This window comes from Ptiloglossa arizonensis, chromosome 12 (genome assembly GCF_051014685.1).
Source record: "Ptiloglossa arizonensis isolate GNS036 chromosome 12, iyPtiAriz1_principal, whole genome shotgun sequence".
Lineage (NCBI taxonomy): Eukaryota > Metazoa > Arthropoda > Insecta > Hymenoptera > Colletidae > Ptiloglossa > Ptiloglossa arizonensis.
Window position 1 is genome coordinate 8,539,176 of NC_135059.1, and position 14,437 is coordinate 8,553,612.

The following is a 14,437-nucleotide window of genomic DNA, read 5'->3' on the forward strand; positions in this document are numbered from 1 at the left end:
AATGTGATAGAGAGGGAAAATCTCTCAATGCTCAAGTAATATCCATTCCCTCTTAAAATAAACTAGTGATATTATAAAAGCATAACTAAAATAAAGAAGCGTTATGATATGAGTTATAGGTATATTATTTCTATTAGAATTTATAAATATCATAGATCACTTCTAACAGAATTATATTAGATTTATAACAAAGAGAAATTAGTCCTAAAGGCACATCAAAGTTACATATTTCGTAACATTCAAAGAGTGATGAAAATACTACATCATAGGATCAATGAAGTCAATAGAAAATAATCATCTTAGCATTAAGTGTTTTCCTAAACACATGCCATCCCGCCCTTAGCGGTTAAAATATAAACAATTTTTAACAGATTTGTTAAATATTCAAACAGTAGTAAAAAATACACGATCCTCATTGCAGAATTTCTTAATTCAATGTATGAAGCAATCTATTATGTCAAACACTATATTTAACACTGTAAACCAGTGTTTTCCAAAGCCAGGAGCGCAAAAGGAAATATTGAGTACAGAAAATTTCTTTCTATTAATACATTGATCATTAATTGTAGTTCAATAATTCCAGTAGAAGTAAATTTTTTGTGTCATTTTAAGTATATCATTTATCTTAAGCACAGAAATTCATTTTTTTTTCTTTTTAGGGGGACGTTTCTCAAAAACTTTGGAAACCACTGCTCTAAACTTTAAGTTTTATATGTTTGGTTCTGTATAAACTTCTATTAATTACGATTTAATTATTCCATTGGCTAAGGGAAAGATAACATACGTCTAGACATAATACAATATATCTATATAGAACATTTCAACAATCGATTATAGATGAATCAATTAATTTTATCTAGAGTATTTGTCTCCGATTTTTGACATTCTTTTGATAAAACTTTGTTCATAAAAATGTTGTGCGTCACTTTAATTATTGTAACGAAAATCGAACGTTTTAATTCGTTTGATCAAAGAAATGTGCACATTTTAAGATGTATTTAAATGCCTAGGCATTAACGAGAATTGCGAAATTGTGCATTCAACAATTAATTGCAATTTTATCATTACCTTTGATAGAAAAAACACTCACAAAAATAAAATTGATATTCGAAAAATTATCGGCGATAGAGACGTACCATTTAAGAAGAAATAGGCTACCGAGATGAAAGAACAAGCAATCCATCAACTATATTAAGTGTCAAATAACTTTCGTTAAGCGATTAATTGCACTAAATTGCGATTAATAGGACTTCGCAAAAGTCGTATCACATGAAGAATTAATTATTGTTCTTAACAAACTCGACTAAGTATAATTTGTTCCAAATTTCTCTCCTCTATATAATTTTCATACAACATAACTTCTTGTGTCAAACAACTTGTTGCGTTTTACAAATTAAATGAATTGGGCCTATACTATCGCCATACGACGATACAATTAATTATTAAAAATTGTTGCTCATAATTTTAAAGTAGATAGAAGTTGTTGTCCAGTTTCCATTATTAAAGATTTAACGTGTTCTGCGTGCATTATCTGTGTGCACATTTCGGTGCATTTTTGGAATGCTATGATGTCATCTTTTGGAAGAACACAATGTAGGCTATCTAAGGACAGTGTATGTGGAAGATAATTTAAAATTTCTGAAATGTAAAGAAATGCATTATCACATGATTCAGTATAAAGATATATATTAAAGAGTACGTACCTTTCATAATTTGCATATACAAACAGTGCAAATCTTGTCGTGTGTTTGACGACGAAATTTTATTTTGTGTTAATTCAATTAAATATCTCCATTCGGATTCTTTAGTAAAAATATCCTATAATGATAAAAATAAATCTCATAAACTCCATTGTAAAGGTAATGGGTTGCACTCATAAATAATAAAGTAAGTAAAGTACCTTTGCATACTGCATAACAGCTTGAGGACAGTTTTCCATGAGTATACTTGTCACTTCTTCCACGTTTTGAATGCATAGCGTTTTTAAAGACAAGCTACCATCAATTTCTTGCGTTTCAAGAAATTGCTTCACTTCGAGCAAGCATTCATTTGGTACAAAATCGCAGGACAGTAATAATTGTAACTTAAACAATTCCGTGGGTATAATTTTTTCAATATCAGTTTTGTCAGTATTAGCTAAATCCTTTAGTTTATTTGTGTTCAATATTTTTTGATAATCTTTTGCATATGGAGGCATTCGATCTAAATAATCAGGTCTAAATTTCGAGAATATGAAATTTGTATAATTTTCTTCTACGTTTTCTTTATTTTCTATTTTGTACACTTTAGTTTGAGACAATTTGCCTAAATACGACCGTACCAATAATTTAAATGCCTCGACCAAAGCAAAGTCGGTACGTATTTGATTTTTATTTATAACAGACGAATCCGTAATTAACTTTGTACTAAAGTAATTGTGAAGATACTTTTCAAGAAAAACCTGCAATGCCATTGCTGCATTATGCCCATCTCTACCTACTCTCGAGGGCAAATACTCCAAAAACACTTGTATAATTTGATGAAGAGATAGAACTCCATCGTCCTCTACTATTTGTATCAAAATATCAGCAAAAGTTGAATTTTTTAAACGCATCAATGTTCCAGCGAAATCAGAGAATGTTGGAATCATTGGGCTTCTTTTTCTCATTGCTGTCATGTCAAATAATAAGTCCCAATGTTCAACAATTACTCTTTTGATACATTGCGCAGAAACTGGTGTAAGAGCTTTCTCTGCTTGTTCTTGTTTTTCAGATTGAATGTACAAGAGAGCTAAAGCTAACTTAACTAGTTCATCAGTTTCGTATAATAGTAAAAGATGTATCAATTTTTCTGTGGTGTATTCTCGCAGCACAGGACTACCAAAGATCAACTTCAATAAATCTCCTTTTTTCAATTTACAGATTATTTCTACGATATTAAATCCTTGAAACAAAGCATCTGCCTCTGAACCACTTTTCAATGTTAGAAGTATATCAGTCAAAAACGTAACAAGACCTGGTGCATCTTGACTTGATTTTCTGGATAATACTTCTGAGGACTTCAGTCCCGACATCTTGTAATAGGGTATACAAAGATCCCAATCCGATTCATACTCCGACCGGATATAATAATCTGCGAGTAACGCGCATGATTGATTGTATAAATTTTTCAATTTCAACACGTTTTCTTTTGCGGCATCATCAAATTCATCGATATCTGAACCATTGTACGTGGTATCTTTAGCTAAACGTATCAAAGCATGGGCTTCTCCCAATAAATGTCTGTAAGTGCTAGGGCTAGAAGATTTGTGACTTCTTGCTGCGTTTAAAATATCGTAATATAAATTCTCCAGTTTAGGTAAAATTAAAGAGTATAATGTCCATGAATTCTCAGCTTTAGCTAAGAGAACTAAATAACTTTTGCTATGTAGTAATTGCTGTATCCCCAGAAATGGTCGTAAGCCGATCAAGCAAACAGGTTCAGAGACACTAGGGCATAATACTTGAAAATTATCCACATTGTTTGAGGTTCTCGCAATGTGATGGGACAAACGTAATGTGTAAGATTCAAGACCAGCTTCGGTTAGTGCATGTAGAGTATTGTGTTCCAATGCTACATGATTAACAGCTGCAGTAAATGGATAAGTAGTTAAACAAGTTGCATCCATAGGATTCGTACTAGTAGCAAAGAAGTGATAAAGATATCCTTCTTGTAACGTACACAGAAAACAACTTACACCCTGCAAGTACCTGTATTTATCTGATCTGACAATTGACTTTTTCAAACAAGAACTATTGCATTCCTTTCTCATGTATAATGGTTTCAGTAACAAGCAACTGAATAGTTCAGAATTTCCATCAAGTTTAAGATTATTATTAGCTGCCACTATTTTAAGAGATAATAAATTTTTTATTGTATAATTTTCCGACCAACCAACATCAGGAGAATTTGTTTTAATTATAATTCTTATATCTGGTGGGTTTAATACAAAAGGGCTTAAAGTATGCCCAGGTCCTGCTCTTTCTAAACTTATAGATGGAAAATTGACAGTTAATGATTGTGAATTTCCATCAATAACCTCTTGTGAAATTAATCTTTGCAATTCATCTCTTTCGTTGTGTATTAAACGATCTAGATCTATAATAGCTTTGTTATTATTAGATTTTATTTTATTAAAGTCTCCTGTTTCTAATTTGCACCATACGCTCGTTTTGGAATTTTTATGTCTGTTATTTTTAGATTTTGTGTTTATTCCAATGAAATCATTACTTTCTGATGTGACAAAATGAAGATCCTGAGTAGAACATTTATGTTTTGAATTTGTTGCTTGTAACAATGTATTATTATCTTGGTTTCCCATGTTACTGCTATTTTCCATAAGCGAGGAGTCAGTAGATATAGATGTTTTATCAATAGATGAGGAATTTGTAGATGTTAGAGAGCTAAGTTGATCAATATCTTCATACATTGAATTAGTCAGCCGAAAAACAGATAAATTTGATTTATCCATGACCGATACAAAATCTTCAACAATTTCCATACGTGTAGGAGAAAATGAAAATCCCAAAGACCATGGTCTTGCCTCAAAATCAATAAATTTCATTTTTGATATTTGTTGTGTTTCAACTTTGAATTCATGAAGAATAGCACTACTTCCAGAAGCTACTAGAAGATTACCAGTACTTTGGCAGCAAGCAATTAAGGTCGGTTGTATGCTTAATGGCAATTCTATCATTTCTAAGCTATTCAATGGTCGATTTAAAGTTGGAGTCACACGTCCTGCTATTCTAGCACGCATAGGTTGACTTTGGTCTTTTACTATAGCCCAGTTAACATAAATTCTAACAAAATTATTAGTTGTTTTTCCAATATGATTATTAATACTCGTATCTCTACCATATTTTGATTCTAATGTTACAACATAATCTCCTTTAGCGCAATGTACCATTTGATCAATTGTATCAACTGTTGGGAATACAGTGTGTAATTTAATATTGGACAACATCAATTCCCATACTTCAACACAATGTGTTGAAAGTGCTAGCAAAAGCATTTCACGTCCAGAAGCATTTGCTGTGCAACTTGCAGTTGGCTCCTCAATTTGAGTGATATTTTGTCCCAAAAAATTATGTACCGTAATTACACGAACCATGTTGAATTTTGTACTAAGCCAGATTCTTGAACATATCTATATTGCACTTAGAAGGAAATATCACTATACCTGTAATTCAGAATATGAGATCTATTTGTGTAACCAGACCGAATGTAAATAATATTATGTTAGAAATCACTTTTCTTAAGTCTCCTATAAAATTGTACCTTTTATTGTACCAGAAGAATATGTTCTTACAATTCGTTAGAGGTTATCTTACATTTTGTTATATATAATCATTAATATATTATTAGTTATTTGCGTAGAAATATGAAAAAAGGATAAATTCGATGTTTTTCTTTTTATTAGTGTTTTGATACGTGGCAGGTATAGATTGAAGCATAAAAAAAAATTTCTCAAGTATCGCTTTAAACTTGTTGAGTGATAATCTATCTTAGCCGCCTAAAAATCTGTGTTAACGAACCCAATGACGCGTACTTTGACATTTCCGATTAGTTTCACGCATTTAGCAGGAGTTCGCGACAAGTGATATTAAAATTGATCAATGTGATAAATTATGAAAAAGTGCAGCGGCATATATTCGTTAAAAAAGCATGCTACGTCATTTCGTACATGATTTTACACACTATTATTTTCTAAAATCACTATTAATATCACAAAGCAGAAGAAACCAAATAGTAGACTTGGTTCATTTGACAGATCTACTTGTACGCGCATGTGCATTTACAGTTAGAATACAAATGTGCAACCTACGCGCCCTTAATATTTATTGCCCGTCTGATATTAAAGTTCACCGCATTCAAATTTAGCAATAATACAATATACTTCTAATATATATTTGATTAGCTTCCATCAATGTATTTCTTTATAATTGTATTCGCGGAAAAATGTATAAACGTAATTCTACAAATGCATATTTTTCGTGTTATCACCCATTAAAATTGTATGTTAGAATAAACATTCAAAGCAACACTCTGCTTAAGAAAAGGAAAAAATTTCGCAATGTTATTTCATTAATGTATTTAATTTAGTAGTTCTCTACACGACATAATAAATAAACTTTTATTATTAGATAAACAGACGTATATGTATTTTTACAATATTTACCTTAGTTATATAGTACAAAAATTTTATCCTAATACGTATATTTATAGAAAATTTGTTTACATGTGTTTCTTATTGGTTTGTACAATCTTACATTATCTTAATAGGCTGTATATGTATTGTTGTCATATAGAAAGAATAGCAGCAAATAATGGACAAATACCAAATGAACTTACACTTTTATTTATTTCACCAATGTTACTTGCAATAAAATTGTAACAAAATATTTAAAACACATTTCGATCAATCATTCAATTGGCACACACGGCAGTTAAATATGAAATACATTCTAAAAAAACATCCATCATTTTATAGAGATAACTTTCTCAATATGATTTTTTAATGTTTCTAACTGTTGCATAGTTTCTGAATCTAACTGAGGAATGTGTGACATACGTAGTCCATCTTTAGGTAACAATGACATTATATTACCATTACTTAAAGGTACATTAACATTGGCAATATCTTCTTGGACAACTGTAGAAACAAATAAGGGACTACCTTGCATACTAAGAACCATTTCCCCATGTCGTGGACGTCTTAACACATTTAACGGTGTATTGGGTTTGACTTTTGGAGTTACAAGCCCATACTCAGAGATATTGAGTTTCTGAATTGCAGGAGTTTTAAATTTAGCACCTTTCATAGATTCTTTTCCACGTTCCTTCCTAGTTTTCTTCACAGTCTCTTGATTAACTTCACTGAGTTTTATCTTGCTAGTTCTGGAATTGCTACGTGTTCTTATGTTCCTAGATACTTCTTTATCCTTTTGAATTTTTGTTGGGTATGAAGTAACTACTCCCTCAGTCACGTATCCATCGTCGGATACAGCAGTGATTCTTTTCGAGGTCTTTTTTCCTTTCACTATTCTCGGAGCCAAAACTAATGAATAATCATCAACTGAAGACGAAACTTTGTTGCAGTTTTCTTTCTGATTGTCAGTTTCATAAGTGAATATTTCAGCAAGGGTCATTTGCTGTATCTCCAGAGGAAACCGAGACAGAGTAATGTCTATAAATTTTTCAAGACTTTTTATCTCCATTTCTGCTTCTGCTTCCATTCTTAAAATTCGTAAATGTGCCTGTTGCTTAAAATCTTGTATCAACAAATCAATTTCTTCCACCGGCTGCTGTTCTTGTTTTGATTTCCGTACACGCTTCGTTCGCGGCATTTCTGGTCACACGACAAATGACAAAACCAATCGTCTTTCGTTAATTTTTAGCTTCCCACGATATTTGAGGTCCAAATGAATTTTGTGGATTCATATATTTAAAAATTCGATGTTTGCAGTACTACGTAGAAATAATGTTTTTGATTCCATTTATTAACCGTTGACAATTTATAATTAAACGTCAGTGATTATGTGAAATATAGAATAGCAAAGAAACGTTATAGAACAAACGCGTCTCATGAGAACGACTCTTGTGTCGTAAATTGGTATTAGATTTCGAGTGTTCAAAAACGCGTTCAAACTCGTTTATTTGTTTTAATTCGAAATAACAAGAAAACGTCCGCGGTAAATTTACAAAGAATCGTCAAATTTGGACCCCTTTAATGTAAAGTTCTTAAATATTTTGTATAATTTCAAACGACATTATTGTAGATGAAAAATTGAATTGTTAACTCGATAGATGGTATTACTGATAATTAATTTTAAGTAAACGATTTGAAAGTACGTATGTACTCACAGAATTTAGAATTCGTACGTTTCCTTCGAAATTTACTTGATAGCATTGTTAAGTAATATTTACCTCTTAACATTTTTAATGGAACCGCGTAATGCATACAAAGATTTATTTTCCGATTACAAACGAGCTAAACAACAAGAGATGATGATAGCTGCTCCATTGGATTTGTCATTTAAAAAAGCAACCACTATGAACGGTATGTTACACGATATATGACAGTTTTTTTATTCAATTCAACCGGATGTTGGACATACAGTTATATGAAGTAGATTATCGTTTTTCCGTAAATAAAAACTTCTTTTTTATTGCTAAAGAATTAGCAAATAAACGTCCACAAGCAATACGGACAGGTAAAATTCCTTTGAGAACCACTATGGACCGTTTTGTAACATGTTCGTTCTGGTTAAGCAATAATTCACTGACCTCAATGGATGGATTTAAAAATCTTGTTCACAAACTTCTTGATGACCCTGCATACCTTACCTGGATCGATCTTTCTTTTAACGAGATAGAGAGAATTGGAGATGATATTATCCAATTTCCAAATCTAAAAATTATTTACTTACATGGGAACAACATATGGAATATTAATGACGTGATAAAACTGAAAAACCTGCAAAATCTCAAATCCTTAACAATGCATGGAAATCCCATTGAAAATCTTCAATATTATAGAGGATATATTGTTCATATTCTTCCACAATTGACAACATTAGACTTTTCAGCAATCCTCTCTGCAGATAAGAAAAAAGCACCACCTGCTGGGTTTCACAAAATGATAAATCGCAATATATAAATATAAAACTTTATTTTTAAGTTGAATTTGTATTAAATACATGCCTTTTTAAGCATTGTTAATTGCAATATTTTTCTGAGAATGTACCATTTTTTTTGCTTTCATGATACTTTGAGTCAGAACTCTTACAGAAGATTCACTTTAAACCTATACTTCTCATTTTTAAATTAACTCAAGATATGAACCATACAGTAGAAATTAATTGTCCAGTTTAAGTTGTATTTAATTAACAGAAGTAAAAAAGTCCTCATATTATATTACAAAATTGGATATAACTATTAGTGCAATTGCAGTATCTCTCTGTTGTAATATCAAACAATTCTTTATAGATAAAGTGATTCATTGTTGTCTATATTTACTGGGATGTTTAGTTGTCATTCTGTATCTCTATCTCGAAATCGCCTGCGTGATTGGTAACAACTGCGCGAGGACTTATAACTGTCGGATCGCCTTTGTGTGCTTTTTTCGGTTTCCGAGATCGTTCGTGGCCATAACTGCGTAATCTGCTTCTGCTATGTTTCTTTTTCTTAAAATGTTATGTTCCTTCATCTCAAGATAATGAAGTACTTGGAGATTTAGAAGCCCCGAATAAAGATAAATAAGATCCATTTGTTCGATCCATAGTTTACTTTAATTGACACATTTTTAACAATATTGTATTTGGGTGATTTTGTTTGTTCGAGAGCTGCATGTGTACTACTATGGCTGATAAATCCTCACCAGGCATTGTGATGTTTAGATAGCGACAAACTTGGTGTGTGACTGTTAATATCTCCTCCACTTGCTTTTGTTCTGGCTTCCTTGTACTGACTACGAAGCTCTCCTACATGTTTTTCTAATTGTTTTGGTTTAAGAGAAAACCAGACAGCTGCAATAGGTAGCTCGAGTAGAAGTTGTCTGAATAAAAATTGCATGTTAGAATAAACGTGCAAAGCTCTGCTTGAGAAAAGGAAAAAATTTTGCAATGTTATTTCATTAATGTATTTAAAATAGTAGTCCTCTACACGACATAATAAATAAACTTTTATTATTAGATACACAGACATATATGAATTTTTACAATATTTACCTTAGTTATATAATACAAAAATTTTATCCTAATACGTATATTTATAGAAAATTTGTTTATATGTGTTTCTTATTGGTTTGTACAATCTTACATTATCTTAATATGCTGTATATGTATTGTTGTCATATAGAAAAAATAGCAGCAAATAATGGATAAATATCAAATGAACTTACACTTTTATTTATTTCACCAATGTTACTTGCATTAAAATTGTAACAAAATATTTAAAACACATTTCGATGGATCATTCAATTAGCACACACGGCAGTTAAATATGAAATACATTCTAAAAAACATCCATCATTTTATAGAGATAACTTTCTCAATATGCTTTTTTAATGTTTCTAACTGTTGCATAGTTTCTGAATCTAACTGAGGAATGTGTGACATACGTAGTCCATCTTTAGGTAACAATGACATTATATTACCATTACTTAAAGGTACATTAACATTGGCAATATCTTCTTGGACAACTGTAGAAACAAATAAGGGACTACCTTGCATACTAAGAACCATTTCCCCATGTCGTGGACGTCTTAACACATTTAACGGTGTATTGGGTTTGACTTTTGGAGTTACAAGCCCATACTCAGAGATATTGAGTTTCTGAGTTGCAGGAGTTTTAAATTTAGCATCTTTCATAGATTCTTTTCCACGTTCCTTCCTAGTTTTCTTCACAGTCTCTTGATTAACTTCACTGAGTTTTATCTTGCTAGCTCTGGAATTGCTACGTGTTCTAATGTTCCTGGATACTTCTGTATCCTTTTGAATTTTTGTTGGGTATGAAGTAACTACTCCCTCAGTCACATATCCATCGTCGGATGCAGCAGTGATTCTTTTCGAGGTCTTTTCTTCTTCCACCATTCTCGGAGCCAATGCTAATGAACAATCATCAACTGAAGACAAAACTTTGTTGCAGTTTTCTTTCTGATCGTCAGTTTCATAAGTGAATATTTCAGCAAGGGTCATTTGCTGTATCTCCAGAGGAAACCGAGACAGAATAATGTCTATAAATTTTTCAAAACTTTTTATCTCCATCTCTGCTTCTGCTTCCATTCTTAAAATTCGTAAATGTGCTTGTTGGTTAAAATCTTGTATCAACAAATCAATTTCTTCCACCGACTGCTGTTCCTGTTTTGATTTTCGTATACGCTTCGTTCGCGGCATTTCTGGTCACACGACAAATGACAAAACCAATAGTCGTTCGTTAATCTTTAGCTTCTCACGTTATTTGACGTCCAAATGAATTTTGTGGATTCGTATATCTAAAAATTCGTTGTTCGGTGTACTACGTAGAAATAATATTTTTGATTCCGTTTACTAACCGTATACAATTTATAATTAAACGTCAGTGATTATGTGAAGTATAAAGTAGCAAAGTAAAGTTACAGAATAAACGCGCCTTAAGCGAACGACTCTAGTGTCGAAAGTCGGCACTAGATTTCGAGTGTTCAAAAACGCATTTAAATTCGTTTATTTGTTTTAATTCAAAATAACAAGAAAACGTGCGCGGTAAATTTCCGAAAAGGCGTCAGATCTCGACATATTTGAAATTATTAAATATTTTGTATAATTTCAGACGTCATTACTATAAATGAAAAATTTATTATAATTGAAATATAAATTCGATAGATGATATTACTGATAATTAATTTTAAGTAAACGATTTGAAAGTACGTATGTACTCACAGAAATTAGAATTCGTACGTTTTCCCCGAAATTTGCTTGATAGCATTGTTAAGTAACATTTACCTCCTAAAATTTGAAATGGATCCCTATAATAAACAAGAGATGATGATAGTTGCTCCATTGAATTTGTCATTTCGAAAAGCAATCACTATGAACGGTATGTTACACGATATATGACAGTTTTTTTATTCAATTCAACCGGATATTGGACATATAGCTACATGAAGTAGATTATCGTTTTTCCGTAAATAAAAACTTTTGTTTTATTGCTGAAGAATTGGCAAATAAACGTCCACAAGCAATACGGACAGGTAAAATTCCTTTGAGAACCGCTATGGACCGTTTTGTAACATGTTCGTTCTGGTTAAGCAATAATTCACTGACCTCAATGGATGGATTTAAAAATCTTGTTCACAAACTTCTTGATGACCCTGCATACCTTACCTGGATCGATTTTTCCTTTAACGAGATAGAGAGAATTGGAGATGATATTATCCAATTTCCAAATCTAAAAATTATTTATTTACATGGGAACAACATATGGAATATCAATGACGTGATAAAACTGAAAAATCTGCAAAATCTCAAATTCTTAATGCATGGAAATCTTTTTGAAGATCTTCAATATTATAGAGGATATATTGTTCACATTTTCCCACAATTGACAACGTCAGACTCTTCAGTAATACTTTCTGCAGATAAGAAATAATCACCACCTGCTAGGTTTTACAAAATGATAAACGGCAATACATGAATATAAAACTTTATTTTCAAGTTGCATTTGTATTAAATACACGCCCTTTTAAGTATCGTTACTTGTAATATTTTTCTGAGAATGTACCGTTTTATTTCTTTTCAAGGTACTTTGAGTCGACACTCTTACAAATGATTCACTTCAAACCTATACTTATCATTTTTAAATTAACTCAAGATATGTACCATACAGTAGAAATTAATTGTCCTATTTAAGTTGCATTTAATTAACAGAGGTAAAAAAGGCCTCATATTATATTACAAGATTGGATACAACTGTTAGTGCAATTGCAGTACCTCTCTGTTGTAATATGAAACAATTCTTTATAAATAAAGTGGTTCAATGTCGTCTGTGTTTACTGCGATGTTTACTTGATTTTTCTATATCTCTTTCTCGAGATCGGCTGCGCGATCTGTAACGACTGCGCGAGGACTTATGACTGCCGGATCGTCTTCGTTGTGTTTTTTTCGGTTTTCGAGATCGTCCGTGGCTATGACTGCGTGATCTGCTTCTGCTATGTTTCTTTCTCTTGGAATGTTTTGTTCCTTCACCCCTGGATGGTGAAGTACTTGGAGATTTGGAACGCCTGAATAAAAATTAATAAGGTTCATTTGATTGGTCTACAGTTTATTTTAAATTGATATACTTTTAATAATACTATACCTGGGTGATTTTGTTCTTTCAGGTGCTGCATGTGTACCACTACGACTGATAAACCCACCCCAGGCATTATGATGTTTAGGCAGTGGCGGACTTGGTGTGTGACTGTCAACATCTCCTCCTCTTGCTTTGGTTCTGGCTTCCTCGTACTGACGACGAAGCTCTTCTACACGTTTTTCTAATTGTTCCGGTTTAACGCGTGGCCGGAAATAAAGTCGTAATATACGGCGACAAACATCTCTAATTGCAGATTCGTTAACTTTAAAAAGGGAAAACCATGCGGGTGAAGTAGGTAGCGGGAGTTGAAGCTGTCTAGCTCCCAAATAGACGCACGCACAGGCAACTGTTTCTGGTTGATGTCTTAAAAATACATCAGACCTTAATGAATCGTTCATATAATTCCAGCATTGTTGCATCAGAGCTCGATTCTTCTCATAACCTAATACTTGCAAGTACATAACGATAATTTTATGAGGATGCTTTACATGAACACAAAAACCTAGTTCCTTCAAAACTCTCCTTTCGGATTTAATTACTTGATTTTTTAATGCCACATAATTTTGATCGAGTATTACTGGTTGTATCGGCCTGAAACAGATTTTAGACAAATAAATGAATAATATCTTGTATGCATTTATCTTAATCGCATTATTATAAATACGGAGCTACACTCACTTTTGACTGGAGACTTGCTTTATATGATTAAAAACATTAATGACATCCCTGATGCGCCTCGGTGCCTCCTCAATTTTACTAGCTAAACAAACACAACCCATTGCAGTTGTTTCCATATTATGTCTAACTAACGATTTACTGTAATAAAATCGTTGAAATATTACTTGTCCTGTGGCCATTGCAACCTGCCCAAAGCAATAAAGAAAGCAGAGATTATGGTAGTGTTTTGAGGTTATAGAGGTTATAGCGTTTACAAACATTTTGTTTATTTCCAAAATATACCACTAACCTGCGGCAACTTCAGCAAAATACCAGCTGTTTGGATCAGTTCGCATCCTAATATTCGCAGATCAGTTTCGGTTTCTGCATCCAGTCCATCTAAATGCGACGGTGTTGAATTAAGCTTGTCCTCGGGTAAAAGACAATTCTGCAACGTTAACACAATCTTTCCGTAAAGTTTCGTATTTCCTGTAGTTGTATTTTTGGTTGGGGCTATAGAATTTTCCTTCGTGTTACTCATCTTCACTCGCACAGTTCGAATAAAGATAAAAATTTTATTCATACAAGCATTTATCGCACAGGTTAACTTTTCATTTTCTTGAACACCATACCTCGAATATATAACCTTAAAGTTACGTGTTTACTTCGAGAAGTATAATTCGAATGCAATTTAGTTTTTCGATATGGCGCCACAGTCAACTTTTATAAATCCGTTAATTCTTTCGGTTCTTATTAATAATATTCATAATATAACATAAATAAGATAGATATTGCATTTAATTAAAGATATATTGTTTTTCTTTGTGTATTTTTTTACATAATAAATGTGATTTTCAACCATGTTCAGCCATGTTCAACCACACACGATTAAATATGAGTTGTTCGTTTCACTTTGTAACACATCTATTGC

General features: G+C 32.2%; 6 protein-coding genes across 8 annotated transcripts; 2 read left to right on the forward strand and 4 right to left on the reverse strand.

The window, feature by feature from the left end:
* Nucleotides 1–109: 109 nt before the first annotated feature.
* LOC143153529 (BLOC-2 complex member HPS3) lies at nt 110–5,995 on the reverse strand. Of its 3 annotated transcripts, none has more exons than XM_076324865.1 (4): nt 5,570–5,995; nt 1,901–5,200; nt 1,704–1,818; nt 110–1,638 (listed from the first exon to the last, which is right to left on the reverse strand). In XM_076324865.1, the coding sequence occupies exons 2-4, from the start codon at nt 5,129–5,131 to the stop codon at nt 1,457–1,459; spliced, it is 3,528 nt and encodes a 1,175-aa protein (XP_076180980.1). In that variant the 5' UTR covers nt 5,132–5,200; nt 5,570–5,995; the 3' UTR covers nt 110–1,456. The 3 variants fall into 3 exon arrangements, with proteins under 3 accessions (XP_076180980.1, XP_076180982.1, XP_076180979.1); XM_076324867.1 differs by having other exon boundaries at nt 5,556–5,995; XM_076324864.1 differs by having other exon boundaries at nt 5,299–5,994.
* Nucleotides 5,996–6,358: 363 nt separating this feature from the next.
* Nucleotides 6,359–7,520, reverse strand: LOC143153203 (uncharacterized). Its single transcript, XM_076324147.1, has one exon. The coding sequence runs from the start codon at nt 7,365–7,367 to the stop codon at nt 6,501–6,503; it is 867 nt and encodes a 288-aa protein (XP_076180262.1). The 5' UTR covers nt 7,368–7,520; the 3' UTR covers nt 6,359–6,500.
* A 199-nt stretch (nt 7,521–7,719) lies between these two features.
* LOC143153178 (leucine-rich repeat-containing protein 51-like) lies at nt 7,720–8,781 on the forward strand. Its single transcript, XM_076324101.1, has 2 exons — nt 7,720–8,080; nt 8,199–8,781. The coding sequence occupies exons 1-2, from the start codon at nt 7,963–7,965 to the stop codon at nt 8,678–8,680; spliced, it is 600 nt and encodes a 199-aa protein (XP_076180216.1). The 5' UTR covers nt 7,720–7,962; the 3' UTR covers nt 8,681–8,781.
* Nucleotides 8,782–9,855: 1,074 nt separating this feature from the next.
* Nucleotides 9,856–11,089, reverse strand: LOC143153176 (uncharacterized). The gene has a single exon (XM_076324098.1). The coding sequence runs from the start codon at nt 10,914–10,916 to the stop codon at nt 10,050–10,052; it is 867 nt and encodes a 288-aa protein (XP_076180213.1). The 5' UTR covers nt 10,917–11,089; the 3' UTR covers nt 9,856–10,049.
* A 451-nt stretch (nt 11,090–11,540) lies between these two features.
* LOC143153177 (leucine-rich repeat-containing protein 51-like) lies at nt 11,541–12,147 on the forward strand. The gene is made up of 2 exons (XM_076324100.1): nt 11,541–11,595; nt 11,714–12,147. The coding sequence occupies exons 1-2, from the start codon at nt 11,541–11,543 to the stop codon at nt 12,145–12,147; spliced, it is 489 nt and encodes a 162-aa protein (XP_076180215.1).
* A 40-nt stretch (nt 12,148–12,187) lies between these two features.
* Nucleotides 12,188–14,236, reverse strand: LOC143153175 (cyclin-L1-like). Its single transcript, XM_076324097.1, has 4 exons — nt 13,817–14,236; nt 13,528–13,712; nt 12,856–13,440; nt 12,188–12,778 (listed from the first exon to the last, which is right to left on the reverse strand). The coding sequence occupies exons 1-4, from the start codon at nt 14,087–14,089 to the stop codon at nt 12,532–12,534; spliced, it is 1,290 nt and encodes a 429-aa protein (XP_076180212.1). The 5' UTR covers nt 14,090–14,236; the 3' UTR covers nt 12,188–12,531.
* Between the last annotated feature and the right edge of the window lie 201 nt (nt 14,237–14,437).

Bases quoted from the DNA above. Each gene is read 5' to 3' on its own strand.
- LOC143153529 (XM_076324865.1), bottom strand. From the start codon at position 5,131: ATGGTTCGTGTAATTACGGTACATAATTTTTTGGGACAAAATATCACT. The intron at 1,819-1,900 runs GTACTTTACTTA...TTATCATTATAG, and splicing joins CTGTTATGCAGTATGCAAAG to GATATTTTTACTAAAGAATC. The intron at 1,639-1,703 runs GTACGTACTCTT...TTTACATTTCAG, and splicing joins GTATATGCAAATTATGAAAG to AAATTTTAAATTATCTTCCA.
- LOC143153203 (XM_076324147.1), bottom strand. From the start codon at position 7,367: ATGCCGCGAACGAAGCGTGTACGGAAATCAAAACAAGAACAGCAGCCG.
- LOC143153178 (XM_076324101.1), top strand. From the start codon at position 7,963: ATGGAACCGCGTAATGCATACAAAGATTTATTTTCCGATTACAAACGA. The intron at 8,081-8,198 runs GTATGTTACACG...TTATTGCTAAAG, and splicing joins AAAAGCAACCACTATGAACG to AATTAGCAAATAAACGTCCA.
- LOC143153176 (XM_076324098.1), bottom strand. From the start codon at position 10,916: ATGCCGCGAACGAAGCGTATACGAAAATCAAAACAGGAACAGCAGTCG.
- LOC143153177 (XM_076324100.1), top strand. From the start codon at position 11,541: ATGATGATAGTTGCTCCATTGAATTTGTCATTTCGAAAAGCAATCACT. The intron at 11,596-11,713 runs GTATGTTACACG...TTATTGCTGAAG, and splicing joins AAAAGCAATCACTATGAACG to AATTGGCAAATAAACGTCCA.
- LOC143153175 (XM_076324097.1), bottom strand. From the start codon at position 14,089: ATGAATAAAATTTTTATCTTTATTCGAACTGTGCGAGTGAAGATGAGT. The intron at 13,441-13,527 runs GTGAGTGTAGCT...AATCTGTTTCAG, and splicing joins AAGCAAGTCTCCAGTCAAAA to GCCGATACAACCAGTAATAC. The intron at 12,779-12,855 runs GTATAGTATTAT...ATTTTTATTCAG, and splicing joins GAAAGAACAAAATCACCCAG to GCGTTCCAAATCTCCAAGTA.